The 24,417-nt window shown below is 39.6% G+C and overlaps 1 protein-coding gene across 4 annotated transcripts in view; it reads left to right on the top strand.

The window, feature by feature from the left end:
• ARHGAP21 (Rho GTPase activating protein 21) overlaps positions 1 to 24,417 on the top strand; it is a 192,782-nt gene that overhangs the window by 143,145 nt on the left and 25,220 nt on the right. For all 4 annotated transcript variants that reach the window (XM_077808217.1, XM_077808216.1, XM_077808214.1 and 1 more), the window contains 4 exons: positions 250 to 2,182; positions 23,375 to 23,533; positions 23,700 to 23,802; positions 23,909 to 23,945. In XM_077808217.1, the coding sequence (XP_077664343.1) occupies positions 250 to 2,182; positions 23,375 to 23,533; positions 23,700 to 23,802; positions 23,909 to 23,945 (2,232 nt within the window). The remainder of the gene's footprint in view (positions 1 to 249; positions 2,183 to 23,374; positions 23,534 to 23,699; positions 23,803 to 23,908; positions 23,946 to 24,417) is intronic.

The following is a 24,417-nucleotide window of genomic DNA, read 5'->3' as shown; positions in this document are numbered from 1 at the left end:
TCTTTTCTGTAGTGACTTCACATGTTACATTTCCAAACAGCAAGGAAGCATTAAGGGAAGAAATGTACTATTTTTATACATTTTTAAACTGTGCTGTTATTTAAGATCAAGTGTAGTATGAATTTAATATCCAAGCTGTCTTCTCTCTAGGGACTTTATCCTGCCGTTGCAGGAGAATGGACTCAGTGTGGTGATCTTTCCATCTCTGTTTTCTGTGAATTAACACTTTTTTAAATCGTCCATCCACAGGCATATTCCCAAGATGCCTACCTGAAAGGCAATGAAGCCTATAGTGGCAATGCTCACAACATTCCTGAACCACCACCGATATGTTATCCTCGACTAACATCCACAGCTTGTGTCATGGCACAGTCTGTAGACATACCGCCTTCTGACTCTTCATTGGGCAAGCAGCAAGCCACTAGACCAGTACGAACATTGATGCAACCAGACAGGGCCTATAGAATGGAAATACAAGTGCCTCCATCAGCAACAGACATTGCAAAATCAAATACAGCTGTGTGTGTTTGCAATGAAACCATAAGGACTGTTGTTGTGCCTTCTGAGAAGGCTGTAGATTTGCCATCGTGTAGAACCAATCATGCTGGTCCATCACACAGGACGGAGGAAGTGAGGTATGGCTTAAAGGATCAAACCACTTTAAAAACAAAAGCATGGACCACATCACCACCATCTTCAGTGTCCACTGCCGTTGTACTTCCTCAGACTCCACTTACAAGGCCAGTAGATCCCACTGGAATGACAAGTAAATCTGGAAATTATGGAGGACACCCGGAAGGGATCTCAAGCACTAGACCACCTGCAGGTTCTCCCCCAACCTCTACTAATCACTATACTTCTCCAAACTCCCACCAGCACATAGACTGGAAAAACTACAAAACCTACAAAGAGTACATTGATAACAGACGTTTGCACATGTACGGCTGCCGAACAATACAGGAAAGATTGGATAGTTTGAGAGCGGCCTCTCAAAACGCAACTGATTATGTGGTGCCAAATCGCACTATTTCACAGGTACGACGCAGAAGCACCTCTCATGATAGGGTTCCACAGTCTGTTCAGATCCGACAACGGAGCGTGTCCCAGGAAAGACTTGAAGATCCTGTGTTGATGAAAGAGTGGCCAAGAAGTGCTTCACAAGATGCATTAACTTCGCCATCTGTTAGTTCTAGGAGCCACAGAACTCAGTCGTGGGATTACCTTGGCAAGCAGGGTGAAACAGAAAATTTTTGTGCTGAGAATCTTGTTGCAGATTCAAATGAAGACAGAAAAAAGACTTACAAGTGGACTGGATTTACTGAGCAAGATGATCGGCGAGGTATTTATGAAAGATCTAGACAGCACGCATTTCATATGTCCCTTCGAGGTCCCCATTTTTCTGTGGCTCCAGGTGCTTATAATTCAGACAGGCGAAAAAGCAATAGAGCCTCTGTGTCTGCTTCTCAGTTCCAGAAAGTTCCATCAGATGTAAAAACACTGCAGCCGACTAGGGATTTTCAAATAGCTGGTGGCATTTCAAAGCCTACAACCACCTCACAAGAGAGACTGTCTCTTGTGACAGACAGAAGTTCTAAAAGTAACTCTTTGAAGACCTCTGTTCCCTATGCAGAAGAATCTTCACTTCCCATTAATCAGAGCCTGGATATTGTGGCCAAAGACCAAAGAGCAGTAAATCACTTGCATCAGAGTGATCTGTTAAATCAGCAATCAAGGATCCGAGGAGAAGATGCCCCAGACCACGAAACAGAAATTGGCAAGAGCATCCAACCCCTCACTTCAACTGCAGCTTCTGCCAGACTTGTCCAACAGATGAGCGAGAGCTCAGCTACCTCTGATAACTTAGATGTTTCCTTTAGACAAAAAATTCAACATTTTGAAAGGGAAAATGCACAAGAGCCTGAAATTCAGCAACCAGATGTTCCGGAAAATGACACAGAAACAGTTGTCTTCCGGGAAAAATCTCCTTCTGGTCACCAGACTCCACAGCCTTTGAGACAACAATCCTATATCCTAGCAGTAAATGACCAGGAGGCTGTCTCAGACACTACCTGTTGGTTACCTAATGATGCACGTAGAGAGGTGCATATAAAAAGAATTGAAGAAAGGAAAGCATCAGGTTCCAGCCCACCTGGTGATTCCTTGGCATCCATTCCATTTATAGGTGAGCTAAACAGATTAATTGTATCAGTGTAATATGTATAAAGTATATTGTTTTACTACTTTGTCTCTAATTTATAGGGTTTAAATCAAGAGAACAACATTCAGGTGGCTAATTAGAAGTCATTTAAACCTTCCCTCTGTGTGGATCTTTTCCAACACTACTTAACCAAATAGACATTTAGGATGGTAAACACTGGAGTATTTTTCAGAAGAGGAAAAATATTTCATTCGTTGTGTGCTGTATAGTATGTCTAGGAAAACCCATTGTGATTCAAAATGTTTCTCTAGAATTTTCTTCAATTTCTTCCACAACTCCCAAAATTATATACCTTTTTCTGGTTTTTACTCCACGATCTGATCTGATCTGATCTTATTTGTAGTGGAGCATTGTGCATGTGATCACTTTTTATTCATTAGAAATAATTCAGCAGAATCAGTGCTTATAATGCTTTTCAAAACACTGTAAAATATAAGGTTGCTGCCCCAAGGACCGTTAGTCTTTCTTAGAAAATGATTAGTGGTGTGGTGATATGGGTGAGGATAATTGTAATAACGATTTGTGAAAAAAACCTGGTCTTAAGGGATTTGATTTATAAGTAGGGGGAAGCTGTTCATTGCCAGGACTTGGGGAGGGAGGAGCTGTTCCAGGTGTAAGCGGTGGAACAAAAGATGGTGCAAATCTGCAAGCAGGGAACAATTAATAGGATTGAGTAAGAGCAGGATGAATGGAAGGTCATGAAGATTGTCATGGGCAGAGACATAAATGGGGACAGAGTTGTACAGAGCCAAGAAGGTGAGAATAAGAAGCATGACGTTGGTGTGGAAGGGAAAAGGACGCCCACAAGGGACTTAAGAAGCATCAAGTAAAGAGCTTTGCAGTGTTCTGGGTAGATGAGAAGGCACAGAGCGAGTTACAGAGAAGAGGACATTTCAGTATCAAGGGTGAGATGTGTTTCTGTTGTATTCAGGTTAAGTTGCACTCATCACCATATCATCTGAGTTGTGGTAGTTATGCTTATTCTTTAATCCATTGGAAACCTAGGCTCTGCAGACCTTTTCCCACACATGCTGATTTGCATCTGGCTGCATCATCTTGAATGTAAACATGCACAGTATTTTCCATGTAGTAAATATCAAGCTTCGCTTCCCAGGTTAATTTAGGTGAAGATTAATTAATTGACATTGCTTGAAAGGTTGAGTGATGCAAGGGAGTATCAGATGTATTGTTATGCAGCCCTCTTGGGTCATGGGTCCATGGCAACCGTTTTTGTCTAGAACTAATAGGTAAACTTCCCAACCAAGCTGGGAGTCACTTCATGATATCTAACATGAAATAGTGAAGAGAATTTTTGTGTATTGGAGGGCAAAGGTCTCTCAGAGAATGCATATTATTTTCTTCTTTAGCTTTAACAGAGGAACTTTCTCTGTGAATGGACAGGTGGTTTTTTATACTGTCAAGTTGGTGTAGAAAGCATATAAGTTGTTTGTTTGATTTGGTACATCCTCACCATTAATTATTACACAAGCCCACGTTTCTTCTTAGTGCATTAGCATAAGACAGCAAGGCATGTAACCAATAAACATTTATTGTGTGCGGGGGGGAGTATATTTTGTATCTCAAAAGCTTAGTGCTCTTCCACTGTTAAAGGTCTTAGTTTGTCACATATGCAAGTTTTACATGAAGTCTGACTTAGGTATATTAAGAGGTTCTGTATGGTTTCATGCATAGATTATATATATCTTGTTTGAGTGGTTAAGAATTCTCTAACCACATACAATTTAAATGTCATACTGTAACAGGCAAATAATGCCACATTACAATAAAAGATTGTGTAAAAAGGGTTGGGTTTAATTTAAACAAAAAAGATTTCCCAAGAACTTGTGACAAATGTGGCTTACTTCCAGATTTTAAACAGGTATGAAGATTAAAATCCAAAGGAGCTTTCAATTATGACAGAGGTATTTAATTTTGGTAATGGCTCTCTGCAAGATACAAGAAAGAGTTGATAGGTTTTTTTTTTGTCTGCTGTCTCAACACCGTGTGATCCTGTGAGGTTTTCATAAGCTATGCAGCTGTCTCTTGGATGTGAGACCTCCAAAGAACATAAGGAAGTGATGCTATTGATTCAGTAGGGGTACACCCTTGAGTCACCTAATTATTACGCATGATACTAGGAATCCATATGCTGCTTTAAATGCAGTCTTTTGGAGATGATTTTTTACTGAGGCTCCAGCTACTTGTGTTCATTAAAGATCAAATGGCACTTTTTAAAAGAATAGAGCGGTATTAGTTACTAATAATGTGCCTTGAATAATTAACATTCTGTCAACCCTTGAAGTTGTAGGTGGGTACAGTATTCTTCACTTCTGTTTTAAACCATTGTGTGGTGTTGCTACATTTGGCCCCAATGGTGACTATATTTCAATGGATGAAGAGTTCCCTTGTTATATTCTGAATATAATTGGTTAAGCATTTTTTAAGTTTTTTGAGTAAAAGTTACTTGGAAAATCTAAGGGATTTTCTATTTACTATACGGTGGAAGAGAGAAGAATATTGATTTTGTGTAAAATTTTATCCTGGTATTGGCAAACTGCTTCCTCAGGGCTTTATCTGCAGAAGTATGTACACTGGTATCCACTAGGTATAAAATACTGATCTTGTTAGTACAGTGGAACTGGGTTCCAGACTATCTAGGTGTATTATCCAGACTTAAATGCCTAGGGAATAAAAACTTGCTGATGTTATGTAGAGTTGACGTTTTAAATAGACAGATTTTGCTCCTTTTATTATTGTTACTTTTCTGTTCCTAAAACAAAATAAACATGATCCAGTTGTTCTAGATGACTTGTTTAGATTTTGGTGAAGATGGGGGAGGATTTGACCAGGAGCAAAGTACTATTAGCCAGCAGGCAGGGAGAATGGGTTGTTTTCAGGGTACTCTGTGGGATCGCATCTTACTGTTTTGCATCCTTCACAGAAATCCAACCAAACTTTCCTTCAGACTAATGCCTTCCAGTTTCTTGCTACACGTAGGGATGTTCAGCTATAGCATGCCTCTTAAAAGTATTCCTTTCATAAAATTGGCCTCTTGAGGAAGGTGGTTTAATAACTGATTTGAATCAGTAAGAAAGATACCTTGCTTTAAATAACCTATTTTAATCTTGCTTTCCATTTGTCCTCTTTAGTAATTTTCCTAAGAATTATACCAACCAATAAGTTGATTCTTATTGGTTGGTATAATTTGGCATATATGCACTATATCTGCACATGTTTATTTAAACAAGTATATAGCTTAACATAATTTTATTCAGATTCTTAATTTGTATAGTGTGTATTGTGTTAAATGGTGAATGATTTTTTTATATACTAGATAATTGATTTTTTTTACTTGTGATTTGTATCCAGCTGCATTTGGATGGAAATTGGAATTTAATTGAAAATGCACAGAAACAGCCTTTTACATTTTTATTGGTTAAATAAAGCTACCTTATATGTTCAGAATACATAAGAGGAAAAAATAAGCTTATCAAAACATGATCTGCATTTAAAACTGATTTATAAAACAAAGAAGTGCTATCAGTAGTTAGTCAATTGAACTAATTGTTCCTGGTCACCATGTCCTTCAAGATTTTAAAACCAGTAGATCTCATCCTCCCACCTCGTTTTTATCCTAATCAGTTTCTCAAGCTTTATCTCGAGCATTTCCTGCTTTTGCAATCCCAGATGGTTTCTCAAGCGCTGAATGAATGAGGAACTGAACTAGTTAAATAACCTGATATTAAGAAAATATTTTCAACACCTGCAAAAGAGTCTACTACGGTCAAAAGCCTGATGAACACTTCAACAAATTCTGGCATCAGATGGTTAGACAGGGAGTGATTTCCACCAGTTTAGCGGTTTGACTTTCTTTAAAACTTCAGCAGCAACCCTGTACTACATGAATATTATTTTTGTTTAATGTAAATTTTTGAGTAGATGATAGTAACGTTAGGATTTAATTTCAAATTTAATTTCATAATTTCAAATTTAATTTTAATTAGATTTTCAAAAAGAAAAAGGTATTTAATTTAAAAATCGGGTGTAAATAAAGCCCAATTCTTATAAGAAGATCAATTTTTACCTGCCCTGTTCTTGAGTGCATTTCTTTCATGTATACAATAAGCAGCAAATTACTTGTAAAATTTCAATCTTTCTGTCAAAGGCATGCCAGTATTTTTAATATATTAAGACTGATAATGTGTCAGTCTCCCAGGAAGTGGCATCATTTAAGTCCATTACCAATATATGTGGTACTGTAGTTGTGTATAATTTAGAGAAACTTGGCCAAATGTACAATAGCTTCCTTTATTTTCTTTGTTTACAGATACAGAACATTGGTAGTCCAGAAGGTTAATAGGAGTCAAAAATATGTTCAATGTTTTTGGTCTCTAGTTCAGGTCTCTCCTGTCTGTTCAGCTAAATTCTTTTCACTAAAAAAAACCCTTGGCCATAGCAAACTGTAATTAAATGCACGTCTGCCCAAGTGATTCCAAACCAGAATGCTGTTAAGTGTGTACGTAAGTGGTTAATAAAACATGCTTCAGTAGGATTCCAAGTTTTTGGCATCTGAATCATCATCCTTATTTTATTTGTATTTTTTCAGTATTTACTCTGTCTAGCTGTTACTCATTATTCTTTCCCTTAAAATGTATTCTGCTGTTCATTGATGCCAGCCACTGTTACACAAGTTCCAAAGCGGGATTGTAAGTCAGTTTGCCTGATTTTTAGGAGCGTTTTATCAAATATTTATCTTTGAGTTTTTGCATGATCCCTTTATGACCTATTTGTCTGTACACTTTTTTTACTTTATGATGTTAAACAAAAATATTTTTGATCTTTTGTTACATCACAGCTATGGTTGACTTGTTTCTGTTGTGGTGGCTAATTAATTCTGGCTCATTTTCCCCCTTGCACCCATTTTGATTCCTTTCCTAGTTTCCTGCCCCTGATTTCTTTATAAAGTAAAGTAATTGCAGTAATACTACTTTTGCTGAATTTCTAAAACACCTTTCATCTGGGGATCTCAAAATGCTTTTCAATGATCCATTTAATCTCCCAAAACCCATCTATATTGTGCTTGTGTGGTGGTATGTTCTCCTGCAGTGGAGGAGTCAGCAACAGAGCCGTTCGTAGAACCCAGCAATCCCAACTGCTGTTTTAAATGCTGGCCTGCACGTATGATCTGACATATTTGACAGTTTCTTATGACCAGGTACTTTTAACTTAAAAAAATAGTCTTCCCCATTTACCCCTTGAATAAAAATAATAGTTTTAACACCGCTCTCCCCAACCTCCCTTCCTAAGGTGTTTGGGCCCATGTATAGAATAGAGTGGTTTCAAATACACTGAAAACACCTATAATAACTATTCTTTTAAAATTGAAAAGTAACTAAAGCATTTTTAAGAAATGCAATACAGAAAAGATGGTGGTAGTGTCTTAATGAACTCGGGCACCAGTATATCTGTTTTCACCATCATGTTTTGTAGATGGATAACTTGTCCCAGCCAGTACTTGATGCCCTATAATGAGCGTACACTTTTGTTGTGTAAGTCCCATATATTGTAAGTTTGGACAATTTATTTGAGGTATTGCTCCATCAGTACACTACTTTTGCCTAGGTATGTTTTATTATTAAGTGTGAGTTGGGCTGCAGTTGTCCATTCTTTGATAGTTTTTATAAAGAAAATAAAATGCACTGGAATAGGTAAATCTATACAATGTTAGGAAATTTGGGGGCAAATAGCTGATGTTGTCATATCATATGATAGGTTTCAGTGGTAGCCGTGTTAGTCTGTATCAGAAAAAAAAAACGAGGAGTCCTTGTGGCACCTGAGAGACTAACAAATTTATTTGGGCATAAGCTTTCGTGGGCTAGAACCCACTTCATCAGATGTATGAAGTAAAAGGTACAGGAGCGGGTATAAATACATGAAAGGATGTGGGTTGCTTTACCAAGTGTTAGATCAGTCTAATGAGATAAATCAATTAACAGCAGGATACCAAGGGAGGAGAAATAACTTTTGAAGTGGACTCTTTCCATTCCACTAGTATCTCTGGAGGATGTTGAACAGAGGCTACTAATGTTAGGAATTTTTAAATCAGCAGGTCCAGATAACTGTCATCCAAGAGTTTTAAAAGAGCTGGCGTGGGAGCTCACTGGACCATTAACGTTGATTTTCAATAACTGTTGGAAAACTGTGGAAGTTCTGAAAGACAGCTAATGTTTTTGTGCCAATATTTTAAAAAGGTAAATGGAATGACCTGTGTGGTTGTAGGCCTGTTGTCTGACATGGATCCTGAGCAAGATACTGGAGCATCTGATACTGGACTTAGAATCATAGAATATCAGGGTTGGAAGGGACCCCAGAAGGTCATCTAGTCCAACCCCCTGCTCGAAACAGGACCAATTCCCAGTTAAATCATCCCAGCCAGGGCTTTGTCAAGCCTGACCTTAAAAACCTCTAAGGAAGGAGATTCTACCACCTCCCTAGGTAATGCATTCCAGTGTTTCACCACCCTCTTAGTGAAAAAGTTTTTCCTAATATCCAATCTAAACCTCCCCCACTGCAACTTGAGACCATTACTCCTCGTTCTGTCATCTGCTACCATTGAGAACAGTCTAGAGCCATCCTCTTTGGAACCCCCTTTCAGGTAGTTAAAAGCAGCTATCAAATCCCCCCTCATTCTTCTCTTCTGCAGGCTAAACAATCCCAGTTCCCTCAGCCTCTCCTCATAAGTCATGTGTTCCAGACCCCTAATCATTTTTGTTGCCCTTCGCTGGACTCTCTCCAATTTATCCACATCCTTCTTGTAGTGTGGGGCCCAAAACTGGACTTGATTGATTAAGAATGAAACAAGGGTAATATAATTAATGCAAGTCAACCTGGGGTTTATAGAAAATAGATCATGTCAAAATAACTTGGATTTTTTTAAAATGAGATTACAAGTTTTGATTGATAAAGGTCATAGTATTCATGTAATAGACTTCTTTAGGGCATTGGACTTGTTACTGAACATTTTGATTAAAAAAAAATGAAATAAAACTAACATAGCATGCATTAAATGGATTAAAAGGTGGCTAGATGGTAAGTCTCAAAAATATAATCATAAATGGGTTCATTGTGCGGGAGTGTTCCAGTGAGGTCCTGGCAGGATCAGTTCTTGGTCCTATGTGAATTAACATTTTTATTAATGATCAGGAAGAAAACAAAATAATCACTGATAAGTTTGAAGATTGCATAAAAATTGGGGGAGTGGTAAAAAGGAAGAGGACAGTCACTGATTCAGAGAGATCTGGATCACTTAGTAAACTGGACACCAGCAAACAATATGCATTTTAGTACAGCTAAAATTAAATGTATATACCTTAAAATAAAGAATGTAGGTCATACTTTCAGGATGGGGGACTCTATCCTGCAAAGTAGTGACTCTAAAAAAAAGATTTGAAGGTCATGGTGGGTAATCAGCTGAAACATTTAACTTCCAGTGTGAGGCTGTGGCAAAAAGGGCTACTGTGATCCTGGAATGCATAAACGGCGGGGTGGGGGTGGGGGGAGGAGGTTATTTTACCTCTGTATTTTGCATTGGTGCAACTGCTGCTGCAATACAGTGTCCAATTCTTGGGTCCATGATTCACGAAGGATATTGATAAATTGGACAGGGTTCAGAGAAGAGCCACAAGAATGATTAAAGAATTAGAAAACATGCCTTATATGAACTGTTGATAGTTTTGGGGCTGCATTTTTATAAAGAATAAAGCAAACTCTATTAGGAGTTTAATAGTTAAATTACACCTAAAAAGTAAGATAATTGTTCCTTTTGTGGGAATTATTTATGAACTGAATTATGAGGAAACAATGAGAAACCATTTGAATGTAAATGTTTAATTTGCAGTAGATGAAACTGATCTTTTGCATATTTGCAGTGATTGACTGAATTATACAAGTGTGTGCCGTCCCACTGCCAGAAAAACTTCTGTGGCTGTATTACTACCCCACCAATGAAAAGGATCTATTTTTGTTTTTTTTCAATTGTTTGAGTTCCTTGTGCTTTGCCAGCATAGTTTTGTATTGCTCACCTTGCAGCATTCCACAAATTGCCACCACTCCCTTTACAAAGTGCAGTTCAGTGTTGTAAATCCACAAGACTGATGAGTAACCAGAATTACAGTGCTGATTTATACATGAATTACTGTGGGGGGTATCTTAAAACAGACAAAACAAATACATGTATAATATCAGGTGTGGATTTCATAAACCCTGAAAAGTTATAGAAATACAATTTTCCCACCTCCAATTTCATGTTCTGTGGATTTGAACGTGAGTATAATTATTCTGTGTGCTATCTATGCTCTCATTTAGTCCTCTGCTTATAAACCAAATTAAAAACACCTTTAAAGGTCCATGTATACACAAATACCTCATTAAAGAAAATATGGCATATTTTAAAGCTTTAAATCATGTAATAGGCCTTGTTTAAATTATATACTTGTTAGAATATGCTTCATGACCATATATTAAATTATTATCCCTAATAAATGTTATAAAAATAACATGCTTTATAATGCATTGAGATGGAGCTGCATTATTTAATAATATTTGTGGATGAATTTTGTAGTATTGAGATACTGATTGCAATATTCATAGAATCAGAGAATATCAGGGTTGGAAGGGACCTCAGGAGGTCATCTAGTCCAACCCCCTCCTCAAAGCAGGACCAATCCCCAACTAAATCATCCCAGCCAGGGCTTTGTCAAGCCTGACCTTAAAAACTTCTGAGGAAGGAGATTGCACCACCTCCCTAGGTAATGCATTCCAGTGTTTCACCACCCTCCTAGTGAAAAAGTTTTTCCTAATATCCAACCTAAACCTCCCCCACTACAACTTCAGACCATTACTCCTCATTCCGTCATCTGCTACCGCTGAGAACGGTCTAGATCCATCCTCTTTGGAACCCCCTTTCAGGTAGTTGAAAGCAGCTATCAAATCCCCCCTCATTCTTCTCTTCCGCAGACTAAACAATCCCAGTTCCCTCAGCCTCTCCTCATAAGTCATATGTTCCAGTCCCCTAATCATTTTTGTTGCCCTCCGCTGGACGTTTTCCAATTTTTCCACATCCTTCTTGTAGTGTGGGGCCCAAAACTGGACACAGTACTCCAGAAGAGGCCTCACCAATGTCAAAGAGAGGGGAACGATCACGTCCCTCGATCTGCTGGCAATGCCCCTACTTATACATCCCAAAATGCCATTGGCCTTCTTGGCGACAAGGGCACACTGTTGACTCATATCCAGCTTCTCGTCCACTGTAACCTCACGGTCCTTTTCTGCAGACCTGCTGCCGAGCCATTCGGTCTCTAGTCTGTAGTGGTGCATGGGATTCTTCCATCCTAAGTGCAGGACTCTGCACTTGTCCTTGTTGAACCTCATCAGATTTCTTTTGGCCCAATCCTCTAATTCGTCTAGGTCCCTCTGTATCCTATCCCTACCCTCCAGCGTATCTACCTCTCCTCCCAGTTTAGTGTCATCTGCAAACTTGCTGAGGGTTCAATCCACCATCCTCCCGATCATTAATGAAGATATTGAATAAAACGGGCCCGAGGACCGACCCTTGGGGCACTCCACTTGATACCGGCTGCCAACTAGACACAGAGCCATTGATCACTACCTGTTGAGCCCGACAATCTAGCCAGCTTTCTATCCACCCTATAGTCCATTCATCCAGCCCATACTACTTTAACTTGCTGGCAAGAATACTGTGGGAGACGGTGTCAAAAGCTTTGCTAAAGTCAAGGAACAACACGTCCACTGCTTTCCCCTCATCCACAGAGCCAGTTATCTCTTCATAGAAGGCAATTAGATTAGTCAGGCATGACTTGCCCTTGGTGAATCCATGCTGACTATTCCCGATCACTTTCCTCTCCTCTAAGTGCTTCACAATTGATTCCTTGAGGACCTGCTCCATGATTTTTCCAGGGACTGAGGTGAGGCTGACTGGCCTGTAGTTCCCAGGATCCTCCTCCTTCTCTTTTTTAAAGATGGACACTATATTCGCCTTTTTCTAGTCGTCCGGGACCTCCCCCGATCTCCATGAGTTTTCAAAGATAATGGCTAATGGCTCTGCAATCACATCCGCCAACTCCTTTAGCACTCTCGGACGCAGCGCATCCGGCCCCATGGACTTGTGCTCGTCCAGCTTTTCTAAATAGTCCCGTACCACTTCTTTCTTCACAGAAGGCTGCTCACCTCCTCCCCATGCTGTGCTGCCCAATGCAGCAGTCTGGGAGCTAACCTTGTTCGTGAAGACAGAGGCAAAAAAAGCATTGAGTACATTAGCTTTTTCCACATCCTGTGTCACTAGGTTGCCTCCCACATTCAGTAAGGGACCCACACTTTCCTTGACTTTCTTCTTGTTGTAACATACCTGAAGAAATCCTTCTTGTTACTCTTAACATCTCTTCCTAGCTGCAACTCCAGGTGTGATTTGGCCTTCCTGATTTCACTCCTGCATGCCCGAGCAATATTTTTATACTCTTCCCTGGTCATTTGTCCAAGCTTCCACTTCTTGTAAGTGTCTTTTTTTTGTTTAAGATCAGCAAGGATTTCACTGTTAAGCCAAGCTGGTCGCCTGCCATATTTACTATTCTTTCTACACATCAGGATGGTTTGTCCCTATAACCTCAATAAGGATTCTTTAAAATACAGCCAGCTCTCCTGGACTCCTTTCCCCCTCAAATTAGCCTCCCAGGGGATCCTGCTCATCAGTTCGCTGAGGTTGTCAAAGTCTGCTTTTCTGAAGTCCAGGGTCCATATTCTGCTGCTCTTTCTTCCCTGTGTCAGGATCCTGAACTCGACCATCTCATGGTCACTGCCTCCCAGGTTCCCATCCACTTTTGCTTCCCCTACTAATTTTTCCCTATTTGTGAGCAACATGTCAAGAAGAGCTCTGCCCCTAGTTGGTTCCTCCAGCACTTGCACCAGGAAATTGTCCCCTACCCTTTCCAAAAACTTCCTGGATTGTCTGTGCACCGCTGTATTGCTCTCCCAGCAGATATCAGGGTGATTGAAGTCTCCCATAAGAACCAGGGCCTGTGATCTAGTAACTTCCCTTAGTTGCTAGAAGAAAGCCTTGTCCACCTTATCCCCCTGGTCTGGTGGTCTAGAGCAGACTCCCACCAGGACATCACCCTTGTTGCTCACACTTCTAAACTTAATCCAGAGACACTCGGATTTTTCTGCAATTTCATACCAGAGCTCTGAGCAGTCATACTGCTCTCTTACATACAGTGCAACTCCCCCACCTTTTCTGCCCTGCCTATCCTTCCGGAACAGTTTATATCCATCCATGACAGTACTCCAGTCATGTGAGTTATCCCACCAAGTCTCTGTTATTCCAATCACATCATAATTCCTTGACTGTGCCAGGACTTCCACTTCTCCCTGCTTGTTTCCCAAGCTTCTTCCATTTGTATATAGGCACTTGAGATAACTTGCTGTTTGTCCTGCTTTCTTACTATGAGGCAGGAACCCTCCCCTTTCACGCTCTCCTGCTCGTGCTCCCTCCTTGTATCCCACGTCCTCAGGGCTTTGGTCTCCTTCTTCCTCCGGTGAACCTAGTTTAAAGCCCTCTTCACTAAGTTAGCCAGCCTGCTTGCGAAGATGCTCTTCCGTCTCTTCGTTAGGTGGAGCCCATATCTGCCTAGCACCACTCCTTCTTGGAACACCATCCCATGGACAAAGAATCCAAAGCCTTCTCTCCGACACCACCTGCATAGCCATTCGTTGACTTCCACAATTTGACGGTCTCTATCCAGGCCATTTCCTTCCACAGGGAGGATGGAGAGCACCACTTGTGCCTTAAACTCCTTTATCCTCCTTCCCAGAGCCAAATAGTCCGCAGTGATCCGCTCAAGGTCATTCTTCACAGTATCATTGGTGCCCACATGGAGAAACAGGAAGGGGTAGCTATCCGAGAGCTATATGAGTCTCTGCAGTCTCTCTGTCACATTGTGAATCCTAGCTCCTGGCAAGCAGCAGACTTCTCAGTTTTCCCGGGTCGGGGAAGCAGATAGATGACTCAGTCCCCCTGAGGAGAGAGTCCCCGACCACCACCACCTGCCTCCTCCTCTTGGGAGCGGTGGTTGTGGAACCCCCATCCCTAAGACAGTGCATCTCATATTGCCAACTCCAAGTGCTCAAATCATAAACCAGGCTGCAAAAATGATTGGCATGAAATTGCTAAAAATAATAATAGTGGGGTTATTTTAATTTGCTGTCTGGTATTAGGGTTCGTGCTTTGGAGCTTTTCTTTGCAACCATGGGGGCTAGAGACTTTGGGCACAGCTACAACAGAGGGTTTAGAGCAGTGCAGCTGCACTGATACAGCTGTCCCACTGTAAGCTCTCTAATGTAGCTGCTCTAAGCTGATGGCAGAGAGCTCTCCCATTGGCTTAAGTAGTCAAGCCCCTGTGAGTGGCAGAAGCAATGTCAGCAGGAGAAGGTCGACATAGCGATGTCCCCGCCGACGCTTATGTCGATGTAACTTATATCGCTCAGGAGAGTGATTTATTCACACCCCTGCAGAACATAAGTTATTCTGACATACGCTGTAGTGTAGATATAGCCTTTCTCTTTTAATGGAGGCTGAGATTCTCACACTGTAAAATGAACTCTGGACAGCTGGGGTGTTAAATATTAACTCCAAATTTTCCAGGAATCACAATAAAATTGCAAGAGTTAGCTTCGCTGATTGTTGTGGGGGTGGGGCGAGAATGATAGAGCTGTATTTTCCCAGCAGGAGTTTCTTGGAAGTGTGCCTGACTCAGGCACACTCTCTCCAGATGCAGCAGGGTTGCGCAAGCCAGAGTTGACCCTACTCTACTCTCTCATAGGGTGAATGGCTTCTTGCTGCTGCCTCACAATGGCCCAGTCCTCCTAACATCATGTGCCAGTGCGTGACGGTAGCCTTCCCTACTTCCCCCCGGGGAAAGCCAGTTAGGGAGTGTTAGTGAGGAAGGCTATCTCCACCATGTTTACTTGTGCAGGGGTGGTCACAGACAGCCCTTTATGGGTATGTCTACATTGCACTGCAGGCCTGTGCTGCCCGACTCAGGCTCAGGTTAAGGGGCTGTCTAATTGTCATGTAGACGTTTGCTCTCAGGCTGAAGTCCAGACTCTAGAATCCTGCAAGGTGGGAGGGTCACACAGCTCGGGCTGCAGCCTGAGCCTGAAGTCTTCACATCAATTAAAAACAGCCCCTTAGCCTGAGTCATCTGGCACAGGCCAGCTGTTGGTTTTTAACTGCAGTGTAGACATACTCTCAGACTAGAATTTTTGCTAACCTCAGTCAGAGTTTTTAGAGAATCTGAGTTCAGTTCCTGGCTCTGCCAAATGATGCTTGTGTAATCTTGGGCAAATCAATTAATATCTGTGCATCAGTTCCCCATCTGTAACATGGAGATAATTATACTCCCTTTCTACCACCCTTTGTCTCATCTGTGTATAAAGTTAAACTCACATGTAAATCTTTACAGGGTCAGTCCTTGAGGCTGTCAGCTCTTTGGCAGGTACTGTCATTTACTTTTTGTATGTCCATTGCCTCGCACAACAGGTCCCTGATCTCAGTTGAGTTTCCAGGTGCTATTGTAATATAAATAATCATTTGTTAATTAACACTGGGTACCGAGACAGTTAATTGAATTGGACAAGTATAATTGTTCTGACCTTTTGTAGGTTTTGAATCTCTGGTTTAAATTGTATTGCACCCGTGTGTATGTACACAACACTTACAAAGCACCTTTCCTTTGTATAAAGGTGTTTGTAATGTAAGACAGTGCAATTTTATTTTAAAAAATCAAATATGCTTGTCATGTTTCTTGTTGAAACATGTTTAACAAGAATAGCTGCTGTTTCAACATACAGCTTGTCAATCATTGTAGTCTAGTTTGCTTGCTGATTCATTTTCTCAGTCTTACCTCTTTTATGTCACTGGGCAGACAGTAACGTAAAATAGACTTTAGTCATATTTTGTTTTTAAATAAGGAGACTGGTTTTAATTTTTTAATCAGGTAGGTTTGACCAGTTATCTGTAAGTGCTTAAAAGGATACTGTCAAATGGAAATCCCATTTGTACTTACTGTTATAAGTAACCACTGACATTACTGTAACTGAAAGAGAGAAGATTTTTTTTTAATTACTCACGTTTGTTTGCTTTGTGCATTTGACAGCACTTTGTGTACAGGCATTTTCATGGTTATGCTGATGATGCACACCCTTCCACAGGCTCTGCAAGGAGCTGCTTACCAGTAACAGCTGTAGCAAAGCTGAAACTGAAGGGGTAGCTCTGTGCACAGAGAGAAAAATAGGAGTATGTGTGGTGGGGGTGATTTCAGGTCTGAGAAAAATACTTATAAAGATAAAAAGATAAGAAGAAAAGCACTTTGTTAAAGGAGGGAAAACATTTTGTGCCTATTTTTCCCCAGCCTTCTGATCCTTTACCAAAAGAGGGGCTGGAGGTGAGGGTGTGGGGGACTGGGGGACAGGAAAGCTTTAAAATTAATTAATGTTAACAAGATTGTCACTATCAACTTATTTGAGATTTTTTTCCTACTCTGCATCCTTTTTTACTTAAAAACAGTTTGTGGGGTTTAGATAAAATCTACATTAAGGTATTAAGCTAGGCTGTCACTTCACTGTAGCTTAAAAGAAAAGACAAAAGAGAGAATGGTTACCTGACAACTTCATAACAATGGGAAGATTTTGATATAGTCTGACTTAAAAGCCTGTTTGCCTTGGGGATAAACTTTAAAATACGATAAAGTAATTAGGGCTATACACAGTTTGCTACAAGTGAGATTACTTAAGTACTGTAAATGTCTAAAAGTAGTTTAATTTTGTCTGTCTTAGAAAACAAGATGAATGGACAGTACACAGCTTATTTGAATAAGTGATGCCATTTTTAGCTTTGGTCGGGAAGTAAGGAAGGCCATTTTGATTAGATGTTGGAATAAATGAGTAATGTTCGCACCATTATTTTTAAAGAGACGAGTTTGCATATTACAGATTTTCTTGTTTCCTATAAACAACTTTTTAATGAAGTTTTTGAAACAAAAACATTGCTTTTTAAAAATAAATATTTCTCCTAATTACCCTTCCCCATTTCATTTGAGTGGTGCCAGATGATTGCTGCAAGAAAGGAATCAATATTTTACTCCTCTCAATAAAGCTGGCATTCTTTTCATGCCCTGATCTAGTAATATGTTTTTGTTTAACCAGAAAGGTATAGTTTGCTTCCCTTTTCCCTCATTTGAGAATGGGAATGCCACTCTTGTGGAGAAGAGTTCAGACCATTTTTATTCTGATCTCCAAGCTGACAGTATTGTAGCTATGTACTTCACCCCCAAATGTCATGACGGACACCAGGATCTTTATCAAATCTTCGTTTTTCTTAGTTATTTTGTTGTTCCTTTTTTTACATTTTCTGCAGGATATGGTAGTACATCATGTTACAGAGATCATTTGTTAGGGAAGAGTCAAACATGGCTTTTGTAAAGGGAAATCATGCCTCACCAATTTATTAAAATTCTTTGAGGGGGTCAGCAAACTTGTGGACAAGGAGGATCCACTGAATGTAATCTACTTAGACTTTCAGAAAGTTTTTTTGACAAGGTCCCTCACCAAAGGCTCTTAAATAAAGTAAGCAATCATGGGATAAAACGGAAAGTCCTCTCATGGGTCAGTAATTGGTTGAAGGAAAGCAAACAAAGAGTAGGAATAAATGGTTTGTTTTCAGAATGGAGAGAGGTAAATAGTGGTGTCCCCCTGTGGTCTGTACTGGGACCGGTACTGTTCAACATATTTATATGATCTGGAAAAAGGGGTAAACAATGAGATGGCAAAATTTGCGGATGATGCAAAACTATTCAAGAGAAAGAAGTCCAAAGTAGACTACGAAGAATTACAAGGGAATCTCACAAAACTGGATGATTGGGCAACAAAATGGCAGATGAAATTCAATGCTGATAAATGGAAAGTAATGCATGTTGGGAAAGCATAATTCCAACTATACTACATACCAAATGATGGGGTCTAAATTAGCTGTTGCCACTCAAGAAAGAGATCTTGGAGTCATGGATAGTTCTCTGAAAACAGCCACTCAGTGTGCTGTGGCAGTCAAAAAATCTAACAATGTTAGGAACCATTAGGAAAGGGATAAATAAGACAGAAAATACCAGAATTCCTCTATATAAATCCATAGTATGCCTGCACTTTGAATACTGCGCGGAGATCTGGTCACCCCATCTCGAAAAAGATATTTTAGAATTGGAAAAGGTAGAAAGAAGAGCAACAAAAATGATTTAAGGGTATGGAACAGCTTCCATATGAGGAAAGATTAAAAACACTGGAACTTCTCCATTGGGAAAAGAGACGACTAGGAGGGGATATGATAGAGGTCTATAAAATCTTGACTGGTGTGGAGAAAGTGAATAAGGAAATATTATTTACTCCTTCACATAACACAAGAAGTAGGGGGTCACTGAATGAAATTAATAGGCAGGAGGTTTAAAACAAATGAAAGAAAGTACTTCCCCTCTCAATGCATAGTCACCCTGTGGAACTCGTTGCCAGGGGATGTTGTGAAGGCCAAAACTCATGGAGGATAGGGCCATCAATGGCTATTAGCCAGGATGGGCAGGGATACAACATCATGCAATGTTTGCCAGAAGCTGTGAGCGGACAATAGAGGATGGATTACTCAATGATTGTCTGTTCTGTTCATTCCCTATGAAGTACCTGGTATTGGTCATTTTTGGAAGATGGGATACTGAGCTAGATGGATCATTGATGTGACCCTAGCTGTACTACAACCCTGTTTTCCTTCTTCCCACATGTCTTCCCCACTTGTAAGCCCCAATGGGGAAAGAGTTAAACCACCATAAGAAAAAAAGACTAATTATAAAATGTCCCTTCCTCCACCATGTTAGGAATTTGTTTTTGTATTGTGGTAGCATCTAGAAGTCCCAATCAGGGCCTGTTATGCAAGGCACTGTACACATACCTAACAACAACACAAATCTCTGTCCCAAAGTCTCCTTGTTTCTCCTGGGAGAGAGTAAACTGAAACAGATCTGACTATACTGGTGTAATTATGGCCCCAGGCACGTTGTGGAGGCAGAAGCAGTGCTTTCCCTTCTCCCGGGCCCAACCTGTCTGCACAAGGTGGAGACCTAACAGCTCTGTGGAGCCTACTTCCTGCCGCCCCCCCCCCCCCCCCGCCCCGGAAGCAGTGGTACTGCACAATGGTGCCAGGGATTAAAGAGGTGCATTACACCCCTCTACTCCCTTGCTCCAGTGCTCCGGATGGCAAGCAAGGCAATTGCCTAGGGACACAGGGGGCCCCACAAAGCTGAGTTATATGCTTCAGCCCCAGGTGGCGGGGCTTGGGCTTCAGACTTGTGAAGGGGGTACAGTAGTTGGGAAGGGTTGAGAAACACTGCACGATACTATAGCAACACCTTCCAAACATACAGTAAAATGATTTTTGTCAAACAATTGAGGTTTGTGAGTTTCTTCAGATCTCCTTAAACAACACAAACAAAGAGTTCGATTGAATGATGTCAGATTGGAGGGAGGTCTCAGATGGGATTCCACAGGGATCTGTTCTGGCTGGGTGGTGGTCAACATTGTTACTAATGCACTGAATGTAGGAATACAGAGCATAGTGATCAAATTTGCAGATGACACAAAGCTAAGGGGGTATTGCAAACACTTTGGAGGTTAGAGCTGAAATTCAAAGGGATCTTGATAAATTGGAGAACTGGGCTATAGAAAACATAAAATTCAACAAAGACAAATGTAAGGTGCTACACTTGGGGAAAAAAGGTTTGGCAACAGCACTGCTGAAAAGGATCTGGGTGGTGGTGGATCACAACCTCTGCATGAGTCAACAGTGCAATGCTGTTGCAAAACAAAATAATAAAAAAAATGCATTTTTAGGTTGCATTAACAGAGGCATAGCACGCAAGTCACAGGAGGTGATGGTACCACTCAATTCAGTGCTAGCTAGGCTCAGCTGGGTTACGGTGTCCAGTTTTGGTCACTACTGTATAAAAAGGATGTAGAGAAAATGGATCTAGAAGCGAGTGACAACAATCAAAGAGAGGGAATGCAAGCCATATGAGCAAAGGCTGAAGAAATTGTTTGGAAAAGAGGCAATTAAGGGGGGACATGATAGCAGTCTTCAAATATTTGAAAGGCTGTCATAAGAAAGATGGAGAAAAATTATTCTCTTGCAACAGGGCAGAACAAGAAGCATTGGGTTCAAACTACAGTGTGGTAGATTTAGATTAAACCTCCTAACTTATAAGAACAGAAGGACAAAGGAACAGACTGCCTTAGGGAGGTTGTGGAAGCTCCTTCACTGACATTTTTCAAAAAGAGGCTGGATAGCCATCTGTCTTGGATGGTTTAGATACAACAAATCCTGCATCTTGGCATGAGTTAGACTAGATGCCCTTCCGATCCCTCCTGACCCTATTGTTCTATGATTCCCCCCTATTGTTTTCTCACTTTGTGCATAGGGGCATGCAGATGCATTTAATAACACCACAAAAATCTCCCAAGAATGTGTCACTACTCTGTGTGAAGTGACATACAGAAATACTACAGTGGTAAAATAAATGCCAGCAGTATTGTTTAGTACTGTAAGTAACAAGTAGAATGCAGTCAGATATCCCATAAGATTGTTCTTAGACCAGTGGAGAGGACAGCTTTATATCGTATACCCTGTATTTATATAATTGCAAAATTTCCATGAATCCTGAAAAAGTAGGTAAACAAATGGTAATTTTGTATTTGAAAAATTTCCTTTCTTCGTTCTCTTCACATATTTTGCCCTTTCTGCCACCACTCCATCTATTGACTTCATCAGCCACAACTTTATAAAGTAGCCACAGTAAAAACAAGTGCAAGAGTTCTGCTGTGAACATCTTGGACTAAATTAGTAATACTTTCATTGGAGGCTGAGTGGATCAACTGATTGCTTCACACTGCACTTCCAAAGATTACAGATGTTCCCATTTTTAAAAATTCTGTTGCTTAGTTTTAGTTTTTAAGATTTATTTTTATAAAATAACGTAAAATTATTTCTCGTGGTAGTATTTCGTCACCCCTTGAATTGGGTGTTTGAGCCTTTTAAGGTTAGTAAAAAAGTAAATTGTAAAGAAAGTTGAATTAGTATGAAAATCAGAGAAGTATGAGTCTTTGCTGCCATCTCAAGGGCTTTGTGGCTTGTGAAGTGTTTCTCTTCAACCTAGGTCATGGGTTAAATAGCACATACTGTGGGAAATCATGTATCATCCTGAATATCAAGTAACACTCCAGTATTTGCAGCTTGTGTGGATTTATTCCAAATGCCAGCGTTTCTAGCCTGTTATAACAGGGATTATTGCATTCTGGCTGAAGTCTGTGGCATAAAAATAAAAAAAAAGCTGCAAACTGAGCACTCCCAATTTACATGTTAAGAACCAGTTAAATGAAGCAGTGTTGGAACTGTTCATTTCAAAGTGTGTGTATCCTTTAGTCCAAATTAGAGTATGGGATTTTTCAGGATTTGCTGTTGAAAAGGTTGATCAAAGAACAGTGAAAAAGAAGAAAATAGGACCATGAGGGACTGCTGTAGTTCTGAAAATAAAAATGTAATTACTAGGTTTCTCCCCTCCCCCCCCCCCCACAACTACAATAGAGAAGTAATTTATTAATATCTCTAATTGCTGCTGTGGAAGTAGGTAGAACTTTGAAATTAGTTAGATAAATATTACTTTTAAGGAGAATATCTTTTACTTCAAAATGTGTTGTAATTACAGAATTTTAGATTGCATTGGCAAGTTCTGCTGCTGCCTTTTACATTAGTAGAACAGAACAGCTTGTTACAATGGACGTCAGCCTTTTAGTTTAAGACATTGCTTCAGTTTTCATCTGACATACCATTGGTGACATAGAGCAGAGGGCTGTATAAAATTATGAAACTTGTAATAGACTTTTCTACCATTTAAAAAATGTAAGTGTGCAACCAAACTGTGATGGTATAAGCTGACAGTTTTGAACAGAACTGTTAATGACCATTTGAAAAGCGGAATGCAGGCAGTTGTGTTCACACAAAGCAAAGAATAAACCTCTGTTTATGAATGTTCACTGATTTCAACAGGCTTTTCAGAAGCTCTGCATATTAAAATTCACGGCACATAGAATACATACATATTAATTATAGCAGTACAGTTCAGCAACATGTGCATGATCTGGTTCTCCATCTTTCTCCTGTACTTCTGTACTAGAATAAGAAGTATTTTCCTAGTGTTCCTAGTGTATTTTAGGAGATGTTTATATTCTGTCACTTTGAAAAATCTGTTGTGGTTGATTTTTCAACACTTTTCATCTTGTAAGTAATATATAAAAATCATGGAAATGCTTCAGCTTTTTTGGATTGCTGCGTGATGACCCTCATTGCTTTTGAGACTGTGAGGAGTTAGACACGTACAGACGGCAATTGTTTATATGAGCAATTAGTGGAAGGTATAATTGGTAGGTAGTACTAGCAGCTTATGATGTATGAGCAATTGCTTAATTCCTTCCAATTTTTTTTAAATGGGGGTTTGGCTATCTTTTAAGTATGTTGCCATTTCAAACATTGCTGTTTGAGCTTTTTTTGTGATTTTTGTTTAAAGATTAATAACTATTTATTGAGGTTTTATGCATACAGTTTAATGTAGTGAATATTGTATTCCATTTCTCTTGCGTTTAGCCTTCTTACATATCAGCAACTGAATTTGGAAGTATAGTTTTCTGACCAACAGCATGCTGTTTAAACAGCATACCATTTAAACATAGAAATTCTATTGTGACAGTTGTATGAACATTCTTTAGACTTATACCAAATATGTAACTAATGTTAGTATGTCCATGGGGTATGGCACCAAATTTCCTTAATAAAAATGTTTGTTTTAACCATGTGAATAAACTGGATTCATAATGTTTGAAAGGCTGGATGTTTAAGATATTAGTTTCTGATATTCTAATGAAGAGGCAAGTTCAGCCTGCTATTTAGTCTGAGCTTTTTACTAAAGCGTTTAACATTCTAATATATTATATATTGCCTTGTAGATGAGCCAAGTAGCCCTAGTATTGACCATGATATTGCACACATTCCTGCTTCTGCTGTCATTTCTGCATCTGCCTCTCAAGCTCCCACTATAACAACAGTTCCTCCCAGTCCCACATCTTCAGTTCCTTTAATTCGACGTCAGCTATCCCATGACCATGGTAAGTTTTTTTTTGTTTTGTTTTTAAACAAAACTTTTTTCTTTTAAAATTTTGTTTTCTTTGCAGGGAAGATATGGCAGCTTATAATGTTTTATTGCTTCAAACAGTCAAAACATAAAATGTCATTGAAGCTGATTAGTGTTTGATCATTTTGATTGACTTGCAGAATCTATCAGGCCTACTATATTGGATGGTCAATCTCCTGCAAAAACTGAGAGATCCAAGTCTTATGATGAAGGATTGGATGACTATAGAGAAGATGGGAAATTGTAAGTCCTGAACAAATCTGTGTGTGCGCGAACAGGAGTGTGCACTTTTTCTATTAAAAAGTATACAGACTGTTCATTGATAATACCTACTTCTCTCTCCCAACAGGTCTATTAAACATGTATCTAGTTTAAAGGGAATCAAGGTTAGTAACATATTTAACAATATTATAAGAGTTATATTTGCTAATATGAGTTTTTGTGCTGGATCACATGTGAAATTCATGGCAATTTGTTTACCTATCAGATCATTCTAAAATGACTTTTTGATGCCAGATATATTTTTTCCTAAAAGGCACCATACTGTGATAAGTTAGTAAATGTGAACTGCTCCTCTTCAGTTTCTCTATTTTTTTTTAAAGGTACGTTAAAATGCATTAAACTTGTTTTATAGCTGAACAAAAGGCTTTTTTTCATTTTCTGCAGCATCTCACATCTGAGCAATAATATATGATGCACGCAAAGACAAAAATATCAAAAAATAAATAAAGGTGAAATGTCTCAAGAATTACATAGGCTTGAATAGTGTGTGAATTCACAGTTGATCATTTTGTACTAATGGAATAGTAGAAACCTTCATAGCCTGATAAGTATTTCCTTGCACCATACACTGAGGAA

The sequence above is a fragment of the Eretmochelys imbricata genome, chromosome 2 (genome assembly GCF_965152235.1).
Source record: "Eretmochelys imbricata isolate rEreImb1 chromosome 2, rEreImb1.hap1, whole genome shotgun sequence".
Lineage (NCBI taxonomy): Eukaryota > Metazoa > Chordata > Testudines > Cheloniidae > Eretmochelys > Eretmochelys imbricata.
The sequence above is the reverse complement of the archived record's forward strand: the minus strand, read 5'-3'. Positions and strand labels throughout refer to the sequence as shown.